Source organism: Mustelus asterias, chromosome 1 (assembly GCF_964213995.1).
Source record: "Mustelus asterias chromosome 1, sMusAst1.hap1.1, whole genome shotgun sequence".
In the NCBI taxonomy this organism is placed as follows: Eukaryota; Metazoa; Chordata; class Chondrichthyes; order Carcharhiniformes; family Triakidae; genus Mustelus; species Mustelus asterias.
Window position 1 is genome coordinate 5642451 of NC_135801.1, and position 27675 is coordinate 5670125.

Consider the following 27675-nt stretch of genomic DNA (forward strand, 5'->3'; position numbering starts at 1 on the left):
GCTGGACTACTTTGATTGCCAGGCCATGTGATGTAGGTTATAAAAAAAAACCCACCATCAGCAGTTTCAGTGGCGTTCTTTGTTGACATTTCCTAAGGGTTATTATTACAGCTCAGGTTATTAAGAATGCTTGGCTGAGTTTCACAAGCTTAACAAGTAGAAAGTCCTATTTTGATTGACAGTTTAAGGAGGTTGTTAAAGGATTAGCTGCCTTTTTAAGTAGTTATTGAAAAGAAGTAGATTTATTTTAATAACAGATTGAGGGGATTTAAATTCTTTGAGTGGGTGTCATGAATGGAAGCTTTTTTTCAGTAGCAAGTATGTATGAGCATGTATTAGATTGTTAGAAGTTTAATTTTCATTTAATCGCTACATGGTTTTTGAGGTCTGCCCACGATGGACATTGGGTGAGTGGCTAGTCTGACTAACTATCTATAAACTATACTAAACAGTACTAGTTTTTAATGACACCTTCTAATAGATCAGCCAAGATCAAAATGAATGGCGGAGCAGGCGCGAAGGGCTGAATGGCCTACTCCTGCTTCTAGTTTCTATGTTTCTATATCTTCTTCTCTGGCCTGATGTCAATTTTTGTCTGATTCTGCTTTGAGTTGCACTCGTCAATTCCACAGAGACACAAAGGCGATTTTGTTCTTGTATCGCATTCTGAAAAATGAATTCTATCAGAGAAAGAAGTTGCATTGATATGGCATCACGTGTCACCTGGATGCGCTGAAGCACTTCATGAGTAACGAATGGTTGTTGAGTGTCGTCACTTGTTTGGCAGGCTAGCGCAATGTACAATATAATCACAGCAAGTCGCCTCAGTTAGAAAAAGAGGGGAATGGCCGAATTTAATTTTGATGGTAGTCTTTATACAGTATTTACAGGACAGAAAGAGGCCATTTGGTCCAATGTCAGTTTTTATCCACCACACAAGCCCCTTCACACTCTGCTTCAACTCATCCTGTCATTAAGATGAAAGCAAATTACAGCGGATGCTGGAATCTGAAACAAAAACAGAAAATGCTGGAAAATCTCAACCGGTCTGACAGCATCTGTGGGGAGAGAATAGAGCCAACATTTTAAGTCTGGATGACCCTTCGTCAGAGCTCTACTGAAGGGTCATCCAGACTTGAAACGTTGGCTCTATTCTCTCCTCGTAGATGCTGTCAAACCTGCTGAGCTTTTCCAGCATTTTCTGTTTTTGTGAAAACGATACAAAAGTCTGAGGTCACGTACCAACCGACTCAAGAACAGCTTCTTCCCTGCTGCTGTCAGACTTTTGAATGGACTTATCTTGCATTACGTGGATCTTTCTCTACACCCTAGCTATGGCTGTAACACTACATTCTGCACTCTCTCGTTTCCTTCTTTATGAACGGTATGCTTTGTCTGTATAGCGCGCAAGAAACAATACTTTTCACTGTATACTAATACATGTGACAATAATAAATCAAATTAAATCAAATCAAATTCATGGGTATACCCGCAATGCTGTTAGGGGGGGAGTTCCAGGATTTTGACCCAACAATAGTGAAGAAACGACGATATATTTCCAAGTCAGGTTGGTGAGTGGCTTGGAGAGGAACCTCTGGATGGGATGTTCCCAGGTATCTGCTGCCCTTGTCCATCCAGATGGTAGGGGTTATGTGTTTGGAATGTGCTGCCTGAGGAGCCTTGGTGAGTTAATGAAAACTTCTATAGGATTGTTGTAGAATTCGCAAGGAATGAATTGAGCGTGAATTCTTATTCCATCCTATTTGACCTGACCCTATTTCATTTTATGAAAAATGCACCACACAAAACCTCTCTCCAAGATTTCTGGTACAAAAGAGTCCACATTAAGTACAAGCGTCAGGATGCCATGTTGCAGCTTTAGAAAACTTTGGTTAGGCTGAACTTAGAGTATTGCATTCAATTGTGTTCACCACATTACAGGAAGGATGTGGAGGCTTTGGAGAGGGTGCAGAAGAAGTTTACCAGGATGTTGCCTTAATTAGAGGATATGAGCTATAAGGAGAGGCTGGACAAACTAGGGTTACTTTCTCTGGAGCGGCGGAGGCGGAGGAGAGACCTGATAGAAGTCTATAAAATTATGAAAGGCATAAAGAGGGTTGACAGTGAGGATCTTTTTCCCGGAGTTGAAATGTCTAATACTAGGGGGTATGCACTTAAGGTGAGTAGGGGAAAGTTCAAAGGAGATGTGAGGGGCAAGTTTTTTTACACAGAGAGTGGTAGGTGTCTGGAATGCATTGCCAGGGGTGGTGGTGGAGGCAGATATGATAGGGGTGTTTATAGAATCATAGAAATCATAGAAACCCTACAGTGCAGAAGGAGGCCATTCGGCCCATCGAGTCTGCACCGACCACAATCCCACACAGGCCCTACCCCCACATATTTTACCCGCTAATCCCTCTAACCTACGCATCCCAGGACTCTAAGGGGCAATTTTTTAACCTGGCCAATCAACCTAACCCGCACATCTTTGGACTGTGGGAGGAAACCGGAGCACCCGGAGAAAACCCACGCAGACACGAGGAGAATGTGCAAACTCCACACAGACAGTGACCCGAGTCGGGAATCGAACCTGGGACCCTGGAGCTGTGAAGCAGCAGTGCTAACCACTGTGCTACCGTGCCGTTTAAAGGGCTTTTAGATAAGCACATGAATATGCAAGGAATAGAGGGATATGGACCAAGGCCAGGCAGAAGGGATTAGTTTAATTTGGTGTCATGTTCGGCACAGTATCGTGGGCCGAAGGGCCTGTTCCTGTGCTGTACTGTTCTATGTTCTATTAAGGCGAAGCTGGAGGAGGGATAAAGCATTGGAAGGAGACAGTGTTGGGGCGAGATACAGTATGATGGGAGGGGACTAGTGTGGGGAGGACTCAAAGGGCCAGCACGGATCATTTGGCCTGAATGGCCTTTTCCTGTGAAGTCAGGCTCTGTGTAGTTCCATGTTAAAGACCTGTGCTGCAAAAAAAATGAAAGGTTCATAGTTTTGTGAGAAGTATTTTGGGAACCATCTGGTGAGGCAAGAAGAAGCTCCAGATGAACAAAGCAAGCTGTCTTCAAGTCTTTACTGCAACGGCGAGATATAAATATGTTGAACAGTTATTAGATACCGTCAGTATACTGGATTTACATTGAACAGAGCACATCTGCTTTTAAACTTTAAGGGTCCCTTTTGTCCTCATAAAAAAAACACTATCCTTAAAAATTGTTTACTATTGCATCCTCATCGAGAACAGCCAAAGGAATCTCAGTAATATTATGGTGGTTGCCATGGCGATGCAGATTCTATTTGGCCCAAATGAAAGCAGTTTTTATTAAATCAAGATTGGGTTTCACAAAAGGGAGGAAATCTTTGACGAGTATGCAAGCGGGAGACTTCTATTGGCGTTTATAAAGATAACAAGCCAAGCTTTTACTTCCCCTGAATCCAGTGTGGACGGTGATGGCTTGCGAATGAAAATGTTTTACATTGTAGAGGCTCCCCAGTTTTTCCTGTTAACTTCAGCCCCGGCCTATCCTCAGAATCTAAAACAGTGAGAAGTGCCTTGAGTCGGGATACATCCCGTTCCTATATTGGGGGCTGTCCTTGCAGTTTAAACGTTAGGCGGCAGGAATCCACTCTGTGGGTGTGTGTGTGTGTGTGTGTTGGAGTTCGGGTTATAGATTAAAACCTTGTTCCCCCTCTGGTGCACAATGCCATGGGTGAAATGTAAAGTCCCTCCCACCATCCAGGAGCGAGGGGGGGGGCGGGGGGTGGGAGAGGCTGTCTAATTGGGTGGGTAGAAAGTCACGAGTTCGGGGGAGCCTTTTGCCTTCACAGCTTCCCTTGATTAAGTCGGGGGCAGGGAAAGTTGAGGTTGCCAATTGCGGCCCTTAAAGATGGCCAATTAAGGGTCACTTAAAGACTCCATCGTGGTGCCGCTCATATTCGATCAGGGGCTGCCAGGGCCCCCACCACCTGGGCAGGCTGTTTGGGGTGGGGGAGCCCTACGATTGGGCACCTTGTCCTTCAGGTGAGGCCTGACCAGCAGCAAGGGCTGCTTCCCCAACCCCCCCTCCCCACCCCACCCCACCCCCTCCCCTCATCCACCCACCCTCCCAACACAGCAACCCTCCTCCCCGCTTTGCCGTGGCATGCCTGAACCGCCCTGGTGAGGCTGTCACACTTACCAGCCTTTAGAGCGTCCTGTGCTGCTCCTGGTCCAATGCCTCCTGTAGGCCCAGATTGGCAGAGGCACTGCTGGAATTAACCAGCTGCCATTCCTCTGATGGAAGGCAGGCCCAGACAGGCAGATTTCTGCTTCCAAAGGCTCTGTGAACCCTGACAGCAGGAAGGTGAGTAACTGATTGGGATTTAATTCCAACAGGGCTTCCAGAAATGACCAGGGCAGGGTTGCCATTGGCACTTTGAGGGGTGAATGGGGCTTCTCCCATGGCCATTACATTCAGCCCTATGATTTGAGTAAACCTTTTAGTGAGGTATGCTTGAAACAGACTTTACTGATGTAAGCACTTGATGTCTCCTTATATAAATAGACATTGAGAAATTCAGAAACAATTCTAGGAAGAGAACTGTCAAACAATGCCAGGGATCTGGATTCAATTCCTGGCTTGGGTCGCAGTCTGTGCGGAGTTTGCACGTTCTCCCCATGTCTGTGTGGGTTTCCTCCGGGTGCTCCAGTTTCCTCCCACAGTCCGAAAGACGTGTTGGTTGGATACATTGGCCGTGCTAAATTCTCCCTCAGTGTACCCGAACAGGCACCAGAGTGTGGCGACTAGGAGATTTTCACAGTAACTTCATTGCAGTGTTAATGTAAGCCTACTTGTGACACTAATAAATAAACTTTAAAAAAAAGATTTCCCTTGGGATGTCTGGGTTCTCAACCGAGAATAGTCAATGAGGCGGTGTCAGACTTAGTTTTATAATGCTCCTGCGAAGCCCCTTGGAATATTTTGTCATGTTAAAGGCATTATATAAATATAGTTTGCTGTTATTACAAGATTATCTAAGCTTTCCCCTCAGCACAATGCAGAAATGTTTTGTTTATCTTGGAAAATCTATTGTTCCATGATACAAAGAAGCTCGACTGTTAACTCTAAACTCCCTACAATTTGCAACTTATAACTATCCGGGTTGCCCAGTATGGGACTCATATCCCAGCTTAGGCACCGAGGTTCTTCACACTATTGCTGATCCTGCCAAAATTTTCAGACGTATGAGGAATGCCCACTCTATATATTCCCTAATGCCACCTACGACTCTTACCAACTTTTACAGATGCACCATAGAAAGCATTCTTTCTGGTTGTATCACAGCTTGGTATGGCTCCTGCTCTGCCCAAGACTGCAAGGATCTACAAAGCATCGTGAATGTAGCCCAATCCATCATGCAAATCAGCCTCCCCTCCATTGACTCTGTCTACACTTTCCGCTGCCTCAGCAAAGCAGCCAGCAGAGTCAAGGCCTCACGCACCCCGGACATTCTCTCTTCCACCTTCTTCCATCAGGAAAACGATACAAAAGTCTGAGGTCACGTACCAACCGACTCAAGAACAGCTTCTTCCCTGCTGCCGTCAGACTTTTGAATGGACCTCCCTACATTAAGCTGATCTTTCTCTACACCCTCGCACGCTACATTCTGCACTCTCTCCTTTCCTTCTCTATGAACGGTATGCTTTTTCTGTATACCGCACCAGAAACAATACTTTTCACTGAATGCTAATACATGTGACAATAATAAATCAAATTTAAAAAAAAATCCTCCTCCTACACCCAATAATATGCTCTGAAAGACTTCATGCTGTAATGGTGAGGGGAACAGTACAATTATTTTCTTTCTTGAAAGTAAAATGAACTCCCAGGTGTTAAAAACACAGGTTTTAAACTCCTGAAACTCCTTTCACCACCTCAGAGTTACCATAGGGCGGAATTTTACCATCCCGCTCGCCACGGGAATTGTAGCGCGCGGGACACGGACCATGCGAAGGTCCATTGACCTTAGGCGGGATTTTCCGGTCTTGGGGTGAGCGCGTCCGGAAAATCCCGCCCACGGTGTTTGGCGGCCAATGGAAGAATGGTTCTGCCCCATCAATGAGGTAGTCATGTTTGGGGATAGATGGAGGCCACAGGCTTATTTCACATTCTCCAGTGTGTGGTGGGGCTCAAAGCCTAGTTTCCAGCCACACCAACAGATCTTGACTGTAGTTATACTAGGGGATTGCGAGTATCGTCAAGGGTTTTCAGATGCTAAAGCTGTAAATGCTGAAGAGTTATGAGGGCACAACTGGCCATCCATTACAAGCAGGACTGTGACATAATGATCATGTGACTTGACCAGTAACCCAGAGGCTTGGAATAATAATCGGGAGATTCAAGTCTCACCATCACAGCTGGTGCAGTTTAAATTTAATGAGTAAAATCTGGAATAAAAAGCTAAACTGAGTAATGGTGGCCATGAAACTTCTGGATTGTTGTTAAAACCCATCTGGTTTACTAATGTCCTTTAGGGAAGGAAATCTGCCGTCCTTACCCGGTCTGGCCTACATGTGACTCCAGAGCCACAGCAATGTGGTTGACTTTTAACTGCCCCCTGAAATGGCCAAGCAAGTCACTCAGTTATACTAAACCATTATAGGAAGGTCAAAAAACACGGTGGGTGTACTTACACCGCATGGACTGCAGCGGGCCAAGAAGGCGGCTTTACCAGAACTTTCTCAAAGGTAATTAGGGATGGGCAATACATGCTGGCCCATATCCCATTGAATCCCTACAGTGCAGAATGAGGCCATTTAGCCCATCGACTGGGTTTCCTCCGGTGCTCCGGTTTCCTCCCACAGTCCAAAGATATGCGGGTTAGGTTGATTGGCCGTGCTAAATTGACCTTACTGTCAGGGGATTAACAGGGTAAACGTGTGGGGTTACGGGGATAGGGCCTGGGTGGGATTGTTGTGGGTGCAGACTCAATGGGCTGAATGGCCTCCTTCTGCACTGTAGGGATTCGAGGATTCTCCAAAAGAGCATCTTACTCTGAGAAAGTTCTGGTAAAGCCGCCTTCTTGGCCCGCTGCAGTCCATGCGGTGTAAGTACACCCACCGTGTTTTTTGACCTTCCTATAATGGTTTAGTATAACTGAGTGACTTGCTTGGCCATTTCAGGGGGCAGTTAAAAGTCAACCACATTGCTGTGGCTCTGGAGTCACATGTAGGCCAGACTGGGTAAGGACATGGCCAATCCCGGTAACCTGCACACCTTTAGATTGTGGGAGGAAACCAGAGCACCTGGAGGAAACCCACGCAGAATAGGGGAGAACGTGCAGACTCTGTACAGTCACCCAAGGCCGGAATCGAAGCAGGGTCCCTGACGCTGTGAGGCAGCAGTGCTAACCACTGTGCCTCCGTGCCATAATAGTTTTTTCTTCTTAAAAGTTGACCTGTCAATCCAGATTCCCACCAGTTCTTAATCATTGAGAAACTGGTTTGAAGCCTGTAGATGAAAAAAATGAACCTCTGTAAGTGATGGCCAAAGATAGCATGTAAAACTCCAATGATGATTTGTCGCATTGCCTTGAAAAAAGCATGGCAAAATCTCCATGCTGATCTTTCCATGCTGTGAGCTATGTTTAATAGTTGAGCTCTCAAGTGTCTGTAATCACACTTCACTCTTTGGGGAGGTGTGAGGCCCGCAATTCCAAACTCCAGCTCCTCCCCATTATTGATTCCTATCGATTTGTCCATCCAATTCTGTCTGCAAACCCCGTGTTTGTTGTGAAGATTAGTTCTCAGAAATCAGATTCCAAATCTTAAAAGGCTCCTGTGTTTTGGGAGGCCGGTGTGCTTTGCTCAGCTAAAGGATGGAGGCTGAGAGAAGGGCGGCTTTATCAGTCAGGTGGAGGGTGTGATCCATCGTGGGGAAGGTTATCTGATCACCATTCACCACAAAATTTGTATGGTGGCACAGTGATTAGCACTGCTGTCTCACAGCGCCAGGGACCTGGGTTTGATTCCCGGCTTGGGTCACTGTCTGTGTGGAGTCTGCACATTCTCCCCGTGTCTGCGTGGGTTTCCTCCAGGTACTCTGGTTTCCTCCCACAGTCTGAAAGATGTGCTGGTGAGGGTGCATTGGCCGTGCTAAATTCTCCCTCAGTGTACCCGAACAGGCGCCGGAGTGTGGCGACTAGGGGATTTCACAGTAACTTCATTGCAGCGTTAATGTAAGCCTTACTTGTGACTAATAAATAAACTTTAACTTATTTTCCCACAGTCCGAAAGACGTGCTGGTTAGGTGGATTGGCCATGCTATATTCTCCCTCAGTGTACCCGAACAGGCACCGGAGTGTGGCGACTAGGGGAATTTCACAGTAACTTCATTGCAGTGTTAATGTAAGCCCACTTGTGACACTAATAAATAAACTTTAATTGCAACCGTGACTTTCACACTCACATCTGCGAGTTCAGTAGAAATATTCCACAGAGGTTATCTTCAGGTGGACTTGCTGAACCTGCCACTCTGAGGGAGATGAATTGACACGCAGTTAAAACCAAAACACTTTGGGTTAATAGCAGTACAGGTATTGCTACTTATTTTAATTCATCTCTGTCAGAAGTCACGCTCGGTAAACCCCCTCCAGGCTAACACCCCAAATGATATTGTCAGCACTTACCATTTTAATAATATATTCCAAATGTCAAGAGAAATAGAAAATAAAAATAATGATGTGAATGTTGATAATAATTCTCTGTAACTGTTTGATTTTTGAAGGAAATCCTGGTGGTGACACATTCTTGAAGTTAATGGGATATGTTTATCCTCTTGCAATGGTTCATGCATGCATAAGCAAAATGATTAGAATTCTGAAGAATTGGGAACTGATGTTCCGCGACACCTGCTACAGACTAAAGTATTCCTGCCGTGTGTGAGGGGTTTTTTTTGTGCAGAAAATTAGAAGAGTAACTGATCACCTCTGATTTTGGGAGCTAAGGGAATCAAGCAATATTGGGATAGGGCAGAAAGGTGGAGTGAGGTGAAAGATCAGCCAAGATCTTATTGAAAGATGGAGCATCCTCGAGGGACCATATGGTTTGCTCCTGCTCTTGTTTCTTAAGTTCTTATAGACATAGCAGAGTCTGGTAAGGTCACGCAACGGCAGATGGAATATGATCTCATGGAGATAGGATATCAGACACTGTTCAAAGCACCAAGAAAGAGCGATAGCCGTAAATGCTACAGTCTAGTCTGACTAGCTTTTACTGTCATTTTCCAGTTCTAGAAAAGCCTGGCGTACAATCTATCCCTGCCTCTGCCGCAGAAGTCAGGAACGCATGCCTTTCGTATAAATTTTCTCAAAAGCTTTTGTGATACTTGTGTTTGAAAACTGCTGTACACAGCCCCGGAGTGTCCCGAAGCCCTTTACAATCAATTCAGGATTGCCTTTTTGAACTGTGGCCACTGTTGCTGGCAACAAATTTGAACACGGCAAGCTCTCACAGCTAGTAATGTGGTAATAGCCAGATAATGTTTAATTACTATGTTGGTTGAGGGGTAAATTTCACTTGGGACGCTGGGAAGAACTTAAGACCATGAGAAATAGGAACAGGAGTAGGCCATTCGGCCCCTTGAGTCTGCTCCACCATTCTATAGGAACATGATTGATCCGACATTCCTCATGTCTACGTTCCTGCCCTTTCCCCGTTACCCTTGATTCCCTTCTTGATCAAAAATCTATCTCAGTCTTAAATCTACACACGGACTCTGCCCCCGCAGCTCTCTGTGCCAAGGAGTTCCAAAGATTCACAACCCTCTGAGAGAAGAAACTCCTCCTCATCTCAGACTTAAATTGTCGCCCCTTTATTCTGAGACTATGTCCTCTGGTCCTGGACTCTCCCATGAGGGGAAACATCCTCTCAGTATTTACCCTGTCAAGCCCACTGAGAATCCTGTATGTTTCACTGAGACCCCCTCTCATTCTTCTCAATTCCAATGAGTAGAGTCCCAACCTGTTTAACCTTTCCTCATAAAACAATCCCTCCATATCGGGGATCATCCTAGTGAACCTTCTCTGAACTGCCTCCGATGAAATAATATCTTTCCTTCAATAAGGGAACAAAAACTGCTCCCAGTGCTCCAGATGTGGTCTCACCAGTACCTTGTACTCATCCCCGTTCCTTATCAAAATATTGCCGTGGGGTCTTTTGCATCCAGTTTCATAATAACATGATTTGCCCATTAATTGAAATGTTTTTGGATTCTGATCAAAAGTAATATTTAAAATTTACTGCAATAGATCCCACTAAGTGCAATTATGTTGTGGCATTTTTATGTAGCAGTACTTTTGAAGCACTTTTTGGTGAAGGGATGCATTAAAACGGGGCGAATGGGATCAAAGGGTTATGGGGAGAAAGCAGGATTAGGCTATTGAGTTGGATGATCAGCCATGATCGTGATGAATGGTGGAGCAGGCTCGAAGGGCCGAATGGCCTCCTCCTGCTCCTATCCTCTATGTTTCTATGTCTAAAACACGCCGAATAAATATTCAAATCGAGCTTGAATAATGTGATTGGCTATTTAAGCAGTTACCAGGAACGTTGGAAGCATGGAACCATGGAAAAGTATAGCACAATAGGAGGCCATTCAGCCCTTCATTTTGGCACTGGCCAAAATTTTTTTAATAAACTAGCTGCCCATTCTAACCGTCCTGCAGCTGGTGTGTAGCCGTGCAGGTTATAGCACTTTGGGTGCAGTCCCGGGTACTTTGTAACTGAGTTGAGGGGTTCCTGCCTCCAGCACCAAAGCAGGAAGCAAATTCCAGACACACAGCACCCTCTGGACCAAGTCGTTTTTCCTCATGTCCTCTCTAATCCTTCTCCCAATCACCGTAAAGCTGTGCCCCCTGGTAATTGACCTCCCCATTAGGGGAAACAGGGCATCTCTGTCGAACTCTATCTAATCAACCCCATCCTATCCAATATTTCCTCATTGCTGCAATTTTCCAGACCTGGCAACAGTCTTGTAAACCTCCTCTGCGCTCTCTCCAGAGCGATTCTGTATTTCCTGACACATTGGGACCTAAAATGTACCCAAAATTCCAGCTGCAGCTTAACCAGTGTTTTAATTATTTCCAGCACTACATCCCTGCTTTTGTGTTCGATACCTCATCCAATAAAGGAAAGCATTCCATTTACTTTCTTTACCGCCTTGTCCACCTGTCCTGCCACCTTCAGTGACTTGTGGGTATGTACTCCAAGCTCTCTCACTTCCTCTACCCCTCCCAATAGCCTTTTATTTATTGAGCATTCCCTTGTTTTGTTTGCCCTCCCCGAATGCATTACCCTCACACTTTTCCTGATTGAATTCCATTTCCGTTTCTCTGCCCACTCAACCAAGCCATTGATGTGATTCTGGAGTCGACAGCTGTCCTCTTCACGATCCACTACATGGCCACATTTACTCATCTGCAAATTTCCCGATTATCCCTCCCACATTTAAATCTAAATTTTAATGCATATAAGAACAGTGGCACAATGGTTAGCACTGCTGCCCCACAGCGCCAGGGATCCGGGTCGATTCCCAGCTTGGGTCACTGTCTGTGTGGAGTCTGCATGTTCTCCCTGTGTCTGCATGGGTTTCCTCTGGGCGCCCCGGTTTCTCCCACAATCTGAAAGACGTGCTGGTTAGGTGCATTGGCCATGCTAAATTCTCCCTCAGTGGACCCGAACAGGTGTGTCAACTAAGGGATTTTCACAGTAACTTCATTGCAGTGTTAATGTAAGTCGACTTGTGATACTAATATTAAATAAATAAATGCATTTTATAGGGTCATAGTCATTAGACATAGAAGTCTACAGCATAGAAAAAGTACAGGCGCCGGAGTGTGGCGAATAAGGGATTTTCACAGTAACTTCATTGCAGTGTTAATGTAAGCCTACTTGTGACAATAATAAATTAATGACCAGCAAGAGCCCCAACACTGAGCCCTGTGGAACATCACATTAATGAAAACATCCATCGAGCATTACCCTTTCTTTCCTGTCACTGAGCTGATTTTGGGTCCAACTCGCCAACGTTCGCCCGTATCCCATGGCTCTTGCTTTTGCTTTTCCCAGAGTGAAAATGGAGTCTCCCATTGTGTTTGATAAAACCAGCGACACATGTTGGTCTAAAACCTGATCCAAAAGTGCAGCACCTCCAACAGTGCAGCATCCTCTCAGAACTGCGCTGGGACATGTGAGCCTCGGACTTGTGCCCAAGTCTCTGAAGTGGGGTCTTGAACCTGGGTGACTCAGAGGTGAGAGTTCTCCCCACTGAACCAAGGCTGACACTGGCATCTTATTTCCACGCTTTAGTTATTTATTTCTGCTTTGCTTCGCTCGGTGACATATTGGTCGCAAAAATAAGAAATTTGAAGACAGAGCAGCTTGTGTTACAGTGGGAGCAAGACGCTGCCTTATATGTAATAGATACGCGGGTCTATCCCTGTGGGGTTGTAGCCTTTACTTTCAACTAATGGATGGTAATGTGAGTACAGAGAAACAAAAGGGAGAGTAAACCGATATATTCACGTGGGAGAAGTTAGTAAAGGCAACGTGCATTAAAGGAAACACGAACAAAATGTAATAAAATGGCGATAAAGGACCAGTAAACAATACAACATAATGGAAATTTTAAAAATAACTAACTTTACCATGTGAAGAAACCCTGACTAAGCAAGCTCAGTATACATAATGAGCACATGAAGCGCTCCGGACATTCTCTCTTCCACCTTCTTCCGTCAGGAAAAAGATACAAAAGTCTGAGGTCACGTACCAACCGACTCAAGAACAGCTTCTTCCCTGCTGCCGTCAGACTTTTGAATGGACCTACCTCGCATTAAGTTGATCTTTCTCTACACCCTAGCTATGACTGTAACACTGCATTTTGCACGCTCTCCTTTCCTTCTCTATGTACGGTATGCTTTGTCTGTATAGCGCGCAAGAAACAATACTTTTCACTGTATACTAATACGTGTGACAATAATAAATCAAAAAAACATTCAACTTCAGTTGGTTCACTGCGAATATGGAAGTTTATTATTAAAAGATATAATCACCACACACGGCCCTTGGGTTGCGGAAACATGTCTTTTTGTCTCTCTTGTTGTTAACCTCGAGGGCGGATTGGTTTCTTCTGGGAAGCGATGGTTATGTTCCTAGGTTGGCAGCTAACCCCGACCCTGACACCACCTCCAGCAGCTGTGTGTCATCAGGCAGTAACATAAGAGGTTCCCCAAAGACTTATTGCTCTGGATGAGGATGTGAAAAGCACGGGGTTTACGCTGTGCTCTGTCCTCTGTTCCACCCACCGCTAAATTCCCTTAGTATCTTTCTCAAGCAATAGTAATTTGTTTGAGCACAAAATCAGCCCCGTCGCGTTTCCTGGTGCAGGCTGCAGAGCGAAATAATTTTGTAACATCCTAGGCCTCAAAATAAGGGGGAGCAGATTTGGGACTGAATTGAGGAGGAACTTCTTCATCCAAATGGTTGTGAATCTGTGGAATTCCCTGCCCAGTGAAGCAGTTGAGGCTACCTCATTGAATGTTTTTAAGGCAAAGATCGATAAATTTTTGAACAGTAAAGTAATTAAGGGTTATGGTGAGCGGGCGGGTAAGTGGAGTTGAGTCCACGAAAAGATCAGCCATGATCTTATTGAATGGCGGAGCAGGTTCGAGGGGTTAGCTGGCCTACTCCTGCTCCTAGTTCTTATGTTCTTAAGTTAGTAATTACATATCATGCCCAGTGCCATGCTGGCTGAGACACACCCAGCCTCAGTTTTAGCATTACAATTGTAGCACCTTGTCAAACACTGGCGAGTTAACCAAAATACTTTTGAATTCTGATCAAAAGATTTTGAACGTTTAAAAATCTCACTAACTGGAGTTACATCATGGTATTTCTGTGGCAAAGTTACTTTTGAAGTATTTTCAGTGAGAAGGTCCACCAAAATCCTTCTAATTATTCAAATTGTGCTTTAATAATATGACTGGGCGGCACGGTGGCACAGTGGTTAGCACTGCTGCCTCACAGCGCCAGGGACCCGGGTTCAATTCTGGCCTCGGGTCACTGTCTGTGTGGAATTTGCACATTCTCCCCATGTCTGTGTGGGTTTCCTCCAGGTGCTCCGGTTTCCTCCCACACTCCAAATTGTGCAGGTTAGGTGGATTGGCCGTGCTAAATTGTCCCTTAGTGTCCCAAGATGTGTAGGTTAGGGGGATTAGTGGAGTAAATATGTGGGGTTACGGGGAATAGTGCCTGGGCAGGATGCTCTGTCGGAGAGTCAGTGCAGACTTGATGGGCTGAATGGCCTCCCTCTGCACTGTAGGGATTCTATGATTCTATGACTGGTTGTTTAGACATTACCGGGACCCACCCAAATTCAGTGCAAATTGAATCTCCGCCAGTGTTTGTTAAAACCAGTCAAACATGGCTTTTCTTTGAAACACTATTGGTATTTTGTCAGGGATGTCAAGGGGGTGAGAGATGGACTAAAGGCTCTACAGAATCACTCCTGGCAAAATCCCTTGACTCATTTGTTAAAGATTTCCTCCGTTGATGTAATAAGATGTTGTTGTCGGTGAGATGAGGCTCTTTTCTCATCCTGAGATTTGAATGACTGCAAAACTAAGAGTTTAAAAATCATGCGTAAAGGCTGAAAGTGAGGCAGGTCTAACTTGCCCCAATTAATTTACAAAATGTGCACTTCTGGGTGTGAATTGTAAAATGGAAACTGGGTTAATTTAGGGTTTTTCCTTATTTATAACCTTCATAACCCCTCAGTTAAGATTCTGTTTAATGGCAAAGGCTGACATGATATATCAAAGAATCATAGAATCCCTACAGTGCAGGAGGAGGCCATTCGGCCCATCAAGGCTGCAATGACAACAATCCCACCCAGGCCTTATACCCATGACCCCACGTATTTACCCTGCTAACCCACTGACACTAAGGGGCAATTTATCATGGCCAATCCATCTAACCCGCACATCTTTGGAGTGTGGGAGGAAACCAGAGCACCCAGAAGAAACCCACGCAGACATGGAGAGAAGGTGTAAACTCCACACAGACAATGACCAAGGCCGGAATTGAACCTGGGTCCCTGGCGCTGCGAAGCAGCAGTGCTAACCACTGTGTCACCATGCCACCCACTGGGAATATTCCCAGTTTATTCTTGAGAACGCATCCAATCCCTTAAGAATAAATCTGATGTTCCTCCACCCAGCAATCTCCTTTGCCATCAAACCAAGTTGCACATGATGACAAACAATTTAGTTGCACAAAATGTGGGAGGTTGGGGCAGGTGTGAGGGGAACTATCCTGAAATAATTAAAGGTAGGCCAGGAATAATGAGTGCAATTTACATTAATGCATACTAATCAAATAGCAAATTGGGGCATATGTAATGATTTTAATCTGAAAAGGCCATGCAACCATTCCTGCCAACATAATATACACAGTCATGGTCTATGGGTGTTTCTGGCAAGGCCAGCATTTATTGAACTTAGCATGGCCAATGCACTTAATCAGCACGTCTCTCGGACTGTGGGAGGAATCCAGAGCACTCCGAGGAAACCCACGCAGACATGGGGAGAACGTGCAGACTCGGCACAGACAGTGGCCCAAGCTGGGAATTGAACCTGGGTCCCTGATGCTGTGAGACAGCAGCGTTAACCACTACACCATGAATTGAAGTAGTCCTAAAGGTTGGTGTTATCTTACTATGGCCCAGGAAGCAAAAGTTGAAGCAATTGGGTAGCCGGATTCCTGAGCAATTGTTTGAAAGCTCATTATTATTCAAGACAAAGGAATACTGAAAGGAGAGTTGAAAATCCTGGAGGTGGATCCTTGTTGACGACAGATGTCGGAAAGTATTGTTTGTAAGAAGATCGCAAAGTGTGTCTTTTCGAGAGTGGAGTTTGGAAGCACACATGTGGAAGCTGGAGTCCAATGAGTTGAGTTGGCTCCCGGTGTAATAATCATCTAGGGGGGGGATTTGAGAAGAAATTCACAGAAGCACGACTGGGTGTCATCTGCCACTGGGTTTCAGAGTGGGGTGTGGCTGCACCGACATGGGAGAAACACCTGACATCCCCCCCTAATCCCATTTACCATATGGGCGGCACGGCAGCACAGGGCAGAGGTCCAAGTTCAATTCCAGTCTTAAGAACATAAGAACATAAGAACATAAGAAATAGGAGTAGGAGTAGGCCATCTAGCCCCTCGAGCCTGCCCCGCCATTCAATAAGATCATGGCTGATCTGACGTGGATCAGCACCACTTACCTGCCTGATCCCCATAACCCTTAATTCCCTTACCGATCAGGAATCCATCCATCCGCGCTTTAAACATATTCAGCGAGGTAGCCTCCACCACCTCAGTGGGCAGAGAATTCCAGAGATTCACCACCCTCTGGGAGAAGAAGTTCCTCCTCAACTCTGTCTTAAACCGACCCCCCTTTATTTTGAGGCTGTGTCCTCTAGTTTTAACTTCCTTACTAAGTGGAAAGAATCTCTCCGCCTCCACCCTATCCAGCCCCCGCATTATCTTAGATGTCTTGGATGACAGTCTGTGTGAAGTTTGTACATTCTCCCCGTGTCTGCATGAGTTTCCTCCGGGGGCTCCGGTTTCCTCCCACAGTCCAAAGATACGCAGGGTAGGTAGATTGGCCAAGCTAAATTGCCCTTTAGTGTCCCAAGATGTGTAGATTAGATGGATTAGCCGTGGTAAATGTGTGAGTTTACGGAGATAGGGTGGGGGAGAGGGCCTGGGTGGGATACTCCCTCAGAGAGTTGGTGCAGACTCGATCAACCAAATGGCCTCCTTCTGCACTGTAGGAATATTGTGGATTCTATGATTTTACCATACTTAAAGTAAAGTGTCACAAGTAGGCTTACATTCACACTGCAATGAAGTTATTGTAAAAATCCCTTAGTTACCACACCCTGGCGCCTGTTCGGATACACTGATGGAGAATTTAGCAAGGCCAGTTCACCTAACCTGCACATCTTTGGACTGTGGAAGGAAACTGGAGCACCCAGAGGAAACCCACGCAGACACGAGGAGAACTTGCAAACTCCACACAGACAATGACCCAAGCCGGGAATCGAACCCAGCTCCCTGGCGCTGTGAGGCAGCAGCGCTAACCACTGTGCCACCGTGCCACTGCTTGGCCCAAAGCCGTGAATGTTATGACGTGCCAAGTGCTCATCCAGATACCTTTTACAGGTTGCGAGGCAACCTGCCCCTACCACCCTCCCAGGCAGCGCATTCCAGACCATCAGCACATTCTGGGTAAAACATTTCTCCTGATATCCCCTCTAAACCTCCTGCCCCTCACCTTGAGCGTGTGTGTCCTCGTGACTGACCCATCAACTAAGGGGAACAGCTGCTCCCTATCCATGCTGTCCATCTCCCTCGTAAACCTGTGCACCTCGATCAGGATGAGATCCGTTGCCATGGCACAGACCAAGGGCTTGTACACAGAACATCCCTGGCTAAAGTGTTTTTTGTAAAAGGGCACCAAGGGACCTGAATAGACAAGGAGAGAGTTAATTAATTGAAAATAAACTACTTGTGAAGTTTACTGTAAGCTGTGAGGTCTCACGCCGCTTAGTGGTTAACTTGCCATAAACCACTGCAAACTGACATGTAACCAGCATTCAATAATTAGATAATAGGCCGTTTGTTTGCAGCTGCTATAGATGGGGCTGTTTAAAAAGTGAAGACTATTTGATGCGTCCAGATGGTGGGAATTTGATGAGAAAGTGGTGGGGACTGCATCAGGCCAGCTGTCGATGAGAGAATAATTGTACTTGGTCACATCTCCAAGTCTCTCATGGGCTGTTTGAGGCAATAGAGCAGCGCTCGGCTCACACTTTATCAGGTAGCTCACTTCTGGTGGCACCAGTGTTGTAATACTGCTTGCAAAATCATTAAAGGGCGGCACGGTGGCACAGTAGTTAGAACTGCGGCCTCACAGCACCAGGGACCCGGGTTCGATTCCCAGCTTGGGTCACTGTCTGTGCAGAGTCTGCACGTTCTCCCCGTGTCTGGGTGGGTTTCCTCCGGGTGCTCCGGTTTCCTCCCACAGTCTGAAAGACGTGCTGGTTAGGGTGCATTGGCCATGCTAAATTCTCCCTCAGTGTACCCGAACAAGCGCCGGGGTGTGGCGACTTGGGGATTTTCACAGTAACTTCATTGCAGTGTAAGCCTACTTGTGACACTAATAAATAAACAAAACCTGAAAAAAATTGTACGGAATTACATTCAAATATCTGCGTGCCGACTGGGGAATGGAGTTAAATTAGAAGCTCAGAATGGTTGCCTTCATCGGCTAGAGCATCGAGTATAAAAGTTGACAAGTTATGTTGCAGCTGTATAAACCTTTAGTTGGACCACATTTGGAATGTTGCATGCCGCCACACTACCAGAGGGATGTGGAAGCTTTGGAGAGGGTGCAAAGAACATTTACCAGGATGTTGTCTGGTCTTGAGGGTTTTAGGTATGATAAACTCGGATTGTTTTCACTGGAAAGATGGAGGCTGAGGGGAGACCTGATAGAGGTCTACAAAATTATGAGAGGCATCGACAGGATGGATAGTCAGAGGCTTTTTCCCCAGGGTGGAGAGGTTGACTACATGAATGAGCAGCGCTCCGAAAGCTCATGATTCCAAATAAACCTGTTGGACTTTAACCTGGTGTTGTGAGACTTCTTACTGTGCCCACCCCAGTCCAACACCGGCATCTCCACATCTCGACTACAAGGGGGCACAGGTTTAAGGTGAGAGGGGATAAGTTTAGGGGAAAGTTTTTCACACAGAGGGTGGTGGGTGCCTGGAACGCGCTGCCAATGGAGGTGGTGGAAGCAGGCTCATTAGCAACGTTCAAGGAATATCTTGATAGTCGCACGAACGGGAAGCGAACAGAGGGATAGAAACCGTGTATCGGCGCAGGCTTGGTGGGCCGAAAGGCCTGTTCCTGTGCTGTACTGTTCTTTGTTTTCATTTTTGCCCATTCTGTGGGGTTTGATTTCTCTGCCTTGACTTGTTGCCACCCTTCCGATTTTTAAACAATTCAGAGTGACAAAATTCCCTCTTTGGAAAGTATTTGCGGTGGTTTTAGGGTCTGTTTTATTTTTCACTCTTCCCTCACAGCTTTGCTCCCTCACATTGGTTTATGATAAAATATTCTATTTAAGTGTTATCTGCCTGACAGCCACATGAGCAACGTGAAATCCATGGGTCTACAGTCAGGTGAACAAAACAATTTGTGAACAAGCGCTGAAGCATTGATACAAAATTAAGAATGTTCGGAACTTGGACCTGATAAAATTCTCCGAGGACCAGGGATATGGTGGAGATTTTCACTTTTTTTTTTGCAAAAAAAAACCCCCCACATTCTCAAGAAAAGGAATTAACTTTGCAGTAGAATGGCTAATCTGCAATGTGTTGCATGGCTAACGGCATACTAATATCATTCAGATGTCAACCAAGAAAGACTGTTCATTCTCTGAGTGGTGGAGTTCAGAATGCCATTGTCACAGAATCAGGGGATACACATCGAGGCCCAACCCACTGGGCAATCTTCCTCAGCTTGGTTCTAATTGATCCTGAGGCTTTTAATCAGGAAGTGTGTTTTTATTGAGATTTTCTGCTCTCACTTTCTTTTCAACCTTTAACCCCCTTCTGCTTCCTGTTAAGTGTAACAATCAGTTATGAATGATTTAGCCTCTTGCTGCACTTTGTACTTTGTAAAATGATGTATTCGCCTCAGCTTAGCCTTGAGGGTGGCGCGGTGGCACAGTGGTTAGCACCGCTGCCTCACAGCGTCAGGGACCCAGGTTCAATTCCCAGCTTGGGTCACTGTCTGCATGGAGTCTGCATGTTCTCCCCATGTCTGCGTGGGTTTCCTCCGGGTGGTCCGGTTTCCTCCCACAGTCCAAAAGACCCGCTGGTTAGGTGCATTGGCCATGCTAAATTCTCCCTCAGTGTACCCGAACAAGCGCCGGGGTGTGGCGACTAGGGGATTTTCACAGCAACTTCTTTGCAGTGTTAGTATAAACTTTCTTGTGACACAAATAAATAAACTTAAGATGTATGTCTATGTGCTCCAAACAGTTAGCATGTGCCTTAGTGTCACCTCTCGTATGTACAACACATGTGGAATTGTAGGATGTTACAGACAGGAAGGGGCCATTTGACTTGTGCCCGTGTTGCATCTGTCAGAGAGATATCCAGGTTAGTCTCACACTGCAACATTTCACATGCAGAATCCTTACAATGCAGAAGGAGGCCATTCGGCCCATCGAGTCTGAACCGACTCTCATCCCACTACCCTATCCCTTTAACCCCGTGCATTTAGCATGAACACTAAGGAGCAATTTAGCATGGACAATCCACCTGACCTACACATCTTGGGACACTAGGGGCAATTGAGCATGGCCAATCCACCCAACCTACACATTTTGAGACACTAAAGGGCAATTTAGCATGGCCAATCCACCTAACCTGCACATCTTTGGACTGTGGGAGGAAACACGGGGAGAACGTGCAGACTCCACACAGACAGATTTCACCATAACCTTGAAAAAGAAAATTAAATCTCTTCAAATAATTGCCTTTCAAAACTTTGATATGGATACTGACACCCCTCCAGGTCATGCATTCCAGATATACAACAAGGCTCTGTGCGATTTAAATTCTCCTAATTTTCCCCTCTCGCTTATTTGTCAATTATTTAAATTAATATCTGGTTGCCAAATAACTTGCCGGGGAAAACAGTTTCTCCCGACTTTCTTTCCCTAAACGCCCCAGACTTTTGAATCCCTCCCTTTAGGATTCCCCTTGCCTTCCCCATTCAGCGGGGATCAATCCCACATTGTATACAGTGAGCTGACTGCACCGTACAGTCCACCACGATAGGATGGTAATTATTGACAGACAGTGAGGTTGGTGTGTGACACTTTGGCGGATAGGACGGCTGATTCCTGTCAGTCTGGGTAGGGGATTCAATCAAAACATCCGCGTCTTCTCCCTTTAACACAGCTCTATTGTGTGTGGACTACCCACGTGCATTTTCCAGTGTCGTATTATTCCTGTGGTTAAGGTCCCTCATAGTGCTGGCAATCTGGTGAATTTAGAACAGTACGTATCTGACGGCTATTTAATTGTGTTCCAGAGGGATTTGGAATTTAATGAATTTATGCTAATAGTGGAACATTGGCCACTTGACTCATATTTCATTTCTCTAAAAGACTGAGAATTCAACAGTCATGTTAGTAAATTTGCATAGTTTGTTTCCTTGTGTAGATTCTCTGCAAAATACTCACCTTGGTTGATCTACATTTGTTTAGCAGATGGATTCCGCGTGTACTCCCGCACCAATAACTTGTTCGCTGCCTCTCTCTGGGTCAACAGGCCTACAGAGCATACACATTTTAGTGACTTTATCTCACTTGAGAAGGAAAGGCAATCTGAGCGTGCCTGGTCTGCCGAGCATGCTTGCGAATAAAAGCCATCAACCTACCGCATTGATTTTAGTGGAATGATGTTATGCTGCTGCAATGAGATATCCCCACTTTGCAACGATGCACCAGGCATTTTGTATCATAATTCAGTTCAAGGGTTACGAGAACACAGCTGTTAATGTCTGCAGTTAAAATAGCTAATAGAAGTTAATGGACAAGTTGAGTTAAATAAAAAAGGATTAGCAATGCTCTAAAACCTATGCCCCAAAGGAACAATCTTGTTAATCCACAAAGCAGGCTTTGTGTAAGGAATAGAATGGTGCTGACCGTCTACATTTTGGACGTGTGTTTTACAATGAAGGGATTTGATGGCATCCATCCATCCAGTAACAGGCAGCAGTTTATTAAACAAGCAGATTAGTCGTGAATATTTAAAACTTCAAAAAAAATCCAAACCAGAATGAACCAATGATCTTAATCAGTAATGAAACTTCTGTCGATAAACAACATGACAGGGACAAGGGTGTTAATCAGCTGCCCTCAATCCAACTCCTCGGCCTAACTGAATAATCTGTACTTGCGACTGTCAGTAATTCTTCTTTCATTAGCACAGTGGTTAGCACTGCTGCTTCACAGCTCCAGGGACCTGGGTTCGATTCCCGGCTCGGGTCACTGTCTGTGTGGAGTTTGCACATTCTCCCCGTGTCTGCGTGGGTTTCCTCCGGGTGCTCCGGTTTCCTCCCACAGTCCAAAGATGTGTGGGTTAGGTTGATTGGCCATGCTAAAATTGCCCCTTAGTGTCCTGAGATGCGTAGGTTAGAGGGATTAGTGGGTAAAATATGTAGGGGTATGGGGGTAGGGCCTGGGTGGGATTGTGGTCGGTGCAGACTCGATGGGCCGAATGGCCTCTTTCTGTACTGTAGGGTTTCTATGATTGTTTCTATCTAAGCGATGGAATTCACACTCCCGCCCCCCCCCCCCCCCCCCACCCCCCAATCCCCCATGACGTGTTATGCGGAGGTGGTCCGCCATTGGTTGATGGTGGGATCTTCCAGTCCTGTTGCTGTCAATGGGATTTCCCGTTGATCGAACCCTCCACCGCTGGAGAAACCGCACCCGTGAGGGGGTGCGGGGGTCACCGTCAGCGTGAACTGGAAAATCCCACCGGTGGGAAGGGCTATGAAATCACACCCACATATAGGGCGGGACTTCCTGGCTGCGCTCGCCCCGAAACCAGAAGATCCCGCCCGAGGTCAGCAGACCTTTGCATGGTCCATCCCTCTCCCTCCCTCCCCCCCCCCCCAACTCCCCCGCACGCTACAATTCCCGTAGCAGGCGGGATGGGAAAATTCCCCCCATAGTTACACTTTCAGTTTCAAGTTCATTAGAAACATTAGTGATGACCTGATGGAAGTGAAGAAGTTTCAGTACGATGGACGGGGAGAAAGTGATTCTGCTGGGAGGAAGTTCAGGGAACACAGATTGAAGATAATTGGCAGGATGAGAATTATTTTTCACACAGCGAGTTGTGACCTGAAATGGGCTGCCTGAGGAGGCTGGAATCTCATTTGTGGTGACTTCAGCCAGGCTAATGAGGTTGGCTTGCTAGAGTATGAACTACCTGATAAGTCTTCCCGAAGTTAATTTGAGTCAGTTTATTTGGTTGGTATTCAAAAGAGATACCCGGTGAGTCCTAATGGATGGTTAAATCAGGGAGCCTCATGCTCTCGATTTAAAGCAGGTGTGTCAGACTCCCAGCCTGCATTCAGCAGGGGGCAACTGGGGAGCTGGGGGCTGTGTACAGATGTATGGTGTAAATAAAGTAACTTGGTGACGGGACCTTCGCCTCTGTGGAGTTACTACAGCATTCAATAGTGATTTTAAAAGAGAATTAGCTAAATACTTGAAAAAGATAAAAACACACAATGCAGGGGCCATGGAGAGAGAGCAGGGGAGGGGGTGGGTCTAATTGGATAGCTCTTTCAGACAGCCACACAGGGCGCGATGGGCTGAATTGCCTCCTGTGCTGAATCATTCAATGATTCTACTCCCCCACAGACCTGAATGTTGATTGAGTTACAGGGAATTCAGAGCAGCAAAACAGGCCATTTGGCCGAACCCATCTACAGTCTTGCCATTGCCACTCTTTGATTTGCCGATTGCTTTTAATGCTGTTTCTCTCTCTCCCTACAGCTCAGCCCTTCTGTCATGGACTCAGTTCTAAAGGGGACTTTCAATGCCACCCTGATTAACCCACTCCTGAATTCGCTGCCGGTTCCAAGCCATCCTGACCCGCCACTATTCCAGGACATCTGATCCCAATCTGACTTTCCAATCACATCAAATGGTAAGTACCAACACTGGTGGGGTTGGGGGAGTGGGTACTACTGGGGAGAAAGGTGAACGCGAGGGTACTCCAATGTGGAAGCTCACTCGGAAACCTGCTGAATGTTTAAGAACATAAGAACATAAGAAATAGGAGCAGGAGTAGGCCATCTAGCCCCTCGAGCCTGCCCCGCCATTCAATAAGATCATGGCTGATCTGATAGTTCCACTTACCCGCCCGCTCCCATAACCCTTAATTCCCTTATTGATCAGAAATCTATCTACCCGTGTCTTAAACATATTTAACGAGGTAGCCTCCACTGTTTCAATGGGCAGAGAATTCCAGAGATTCACTACCCTCTGAGAGAAGAAGTTCCTCCTCAACTCTGTTCTAAACTGACTCCCCCTTATTTTGACGCTGTGTCCTCTCGTTCTTGTTTCCTTTCTAAGTGGAAAGAATCTCTCTGCCTCTACCCTGTCTAACCCCTTCATTATCTTATATGTCTCTATAAGATCTCCCCTCAGCCTTCTAAACTCCAACGAGTACAGGCCCAATCGACTCAATCTCTCCTCATAAGCTAACCCCCTCATCTCCGGTATCAACCTGGTGAACCTTCTCAGTACTCCCTCCAAGGCCAATATATCCTTCCGCAAATAAGGGGACCAAAATTGCATACAGTACTCTAGTTGCGGCCTCACCAGTACCTTGTACAATTGCAGCAAGACCTTCCTGCTTTTATACTCCATCCCCTTCGCGATAAAGGCCAACATTCCATTTGCCTTCTTGATCACCTGCTGCACCTGCAAACTGAGTTTTTGCGATTCTTGCACAAGGACTCCCAGGTCCCTCTGCACAGTAGCATGTTGTAATTTTTCACCGTTTAAATAATAGTCCATTTTACTATTATTCCTTCCAAAGCGGATAACCTCACACTTGTCAACGTTATACTCCATCTGCCAGATCCTCGCCCACTCACTTAGCCTATCCAAATCTCTCTGCAGACTTTCCGCATCCTCCACGCAATTCGCTTTCCCACTCATCTTTGTGTCATCCGCAAACTTTGTTACCCTACACTCAGTCCCCTCCTCCAGATCATCTATGTATATGGTAAACAGTTGAGGCCCCAGCACCGATCCCTGCGGCACGCCACTAGTCACCAACTGCCAACCAGAAAAGCACCCATTTATTCCAACTCTCTGCTTCCTGTTAGATAGCCAATCCTCAATCCACGCTAACACTTTACCCCCAACTCCATGTACCCTAATCTTCTGCAGCAACCTTTTGTGAGGCACCTTATCGAACGCCTTCTGGAAATCCAAAAACACCACATCCACCGGTTTCCCTCGTTACACTCGTTACATCTTCATAAAAATCTAGTAAATTAAAGATGGCCCGTGGGTGTGAGGACCATCAGCGTGGAGGCAAAACCTCTCCACAACTGGTCCTGGGAGCAGCCCCTGCGTGCTTGAGGCCCATTCATTAGGCCAGGGAGAGGGGATTCAGTTGATGGTGCCCCCAGCTTGCCAATGGGAGGCCACTGATTCCTGGAATTTGACAGAGAGACCAATACAACAGCAGGGAGATGCCATCCAAGTCTCAAAACGTCCCCTAAGTGGGGCCATTGGCTACTTGCCCCAAGGAAACCCTCCTGGAGGTGGGACAGCATCTCAGAGTTGTCCCGACGGTGATTTGTACTTACTCCCTGCCCTGCCCCAACCTCTCCCTGCCCTCAAATACGTCTCCACCAGGCTAGGTAAATTCTGGCCAATGTTTCACATCAGTGACCTTTCTTCAAATCTGGTAAATGTCAAAGAGATAACAGATTTTAAACATGGCGGGAAGGAGGTGGGAGAGGAGAATGAATAAAGGAAGGTTTGTGCCAGGGTGGAGGGAAGGAATGTTTATATGTCGAAAGGCAATGGGACAAGTAGAGAAACAAAAGATGCTTCTGGAAGAGGTGTAAATAACAATAACAGAATCATTATAGAAATCATAGAAATCATACAGCGCAGAAGGAGGCCATTCGGCCCATCGAGTCTGCACCGACCACAATCCCACCCAGGCCCTACCCCCACATATTTACCCACTAATCCCTCTAACCTACGCATCCCAGGACTCTAAGGGGCAATTTTTAACCTGGCCAATCAACCTAACCTGCACATCTTTGGACTGTGGGAGGAAACCGGAGCACCCGGAGTAAACCCACGCAGACACGAGGAGAATGTGCAAACTCCACACAGACAGTGACCCGAGCTGGGAATCAAACCCGGGACCCTGGAGCTGTGAAGCAGCACTGCTAACCACTGTGCTACCGTGCCGCCCCTGACTGTTTGAGAAAATGGGAGTGCCAGGTATCACCTGGAATTGTTGAACTCGGTGTTGAGTCTGGAAGGTTCTAAAATGGCTAAGTGAAAGATGAGTTGCCATTCCCGATGGATAACTCGAACTCTTATAGTTTGGTAATGAAACAGCAAATTTTTTAGACAGAGGAATGATCTCAGGACTACTGATTATTGGGGCGGAATGGTGGCACAGTGGTCAGCACTGCTGCCTCACAACGCCAGGGATCCAGGTTCAATTCCCGGCTTGGGTCACTGTCTGTGTGGAGTTTGCAAATTCTCCCCATGTCTGCGTGGGTTTTCTCCGGGTGCTCCGGTTTCCTCCCACAGTCCGAAAGACGTGCGGGTTAGGTTGATTGACCATGCTAAATTTCCCCTTAGTGTCGGGGGATTAGCAGGGTAAATACGTGGGGTTGCGGGGATAGGGCCTGGGTGGGATTGTTGTCGGTGCAGGCTTGATGGGCTGGCCTCCTTCTGTACTGTAGGGATTCTAAGATTCTATGATTCTAACCGTAACAATGGCCCTTTCCTTCGGGATAAAGATACAAAAGTCTGAGGTCACATAATAAAATCGACTCAAGAACAGCTTCTTCCCTGCTGCCATCAGACTTTTGAATGGACTTACCTTGCATTAAGTTGATCTTTCTCTACACCCTAGCTATGACTGCACTCTCTCCTTTCCTTCTCTATGAACGGTATGCTTTGTCTGTATAGCGCACAAGAAACAATACTTTTCACTATGTTAATATATGTGACAATAATAAATCAAATCAAATCAAAGAATTAAACCAGTGAAATGGTCACAGCTCACACAGGAACTTTCTTTGCTCTGTTTTAAATAGATAAAATTAAGCTAATTGTCCCAGGCATTTGAGATCAATGCCCAGTATAAATGAAGCTGTGAGTAGCTGCTTGAACCCTAGCCTGAAATGAGCAAAGTCTTTGCAGAAAAAATGAATAGAAAGGGCAGTGAGGAGGGTTGAGCTCTGTGAATGAGTGCAGATGACTGAAAGGGTTCTGGTCCTGGAAAGGGCGATGCATCGGGGCACGATGTGGTCTGTGTGATTCACACAGCCTGGTTCCCGTGCGTTTATGGGAAGTAACTCAGCTAGTGAGTTCTGAGCAGAACTGTAGCTGCCCTTTTCTTTCCTATAAATCTCCGAAGCCAGCAAGAAATTAGTAGAGTCGGCAGATTGATCTTGCAAGGTTAATGTTAAGTTGGCGACAAAAGTTATTATTGGCCGATGAGACAGTTCAAAGAAGTTTTCCCGTGCTGGCCATTGTTACCTCTTGCAGTGCATTTGTCTGATGACATGTTGTAATTACGCTGTACCAGTACTTTCATATTCAGCCCATTAATCTAATGGGTAAATGTCCCATTCTCTTAGTGTTAAGCATTTCACTGAAGTGTCCACAACTAATGCAGCCGCCGTTATTTATGTGCACACACATCGCTTTCCTCAGTCTTTCATCAGGAGGGGTTCTTTACTCCTTCAGCTAATCA

At 46.0% G+C, this 27675-nt stretch overlaps 1 protein-coding gene across 1 annotated transcript in view; it reads left to right on the plus strand.

Annotated features, from left to right (window-relative positions):
* Nucleotides 1-27675, plus strand: part of stpg2 (sperm-tail PG-rich repeat containing 2) — a 364377-nt gene that overhangs the window by 326936 nt on the left and 9766 nt on the right. Inside the window, exon 13 of the mRNA XM_078225153.1 lies at nucleotides 23700-23853. Within this exon, the coding sequence (XP_078081279.1) occupies nucleotides 23700-23822 (123 nt within the window). The 3' untranslated portion in view covers nucleotides 23823-23853. The remainder of the gene's footprint in view (nucleotides 1-23699; nucleotides 23854-27675) is intronic.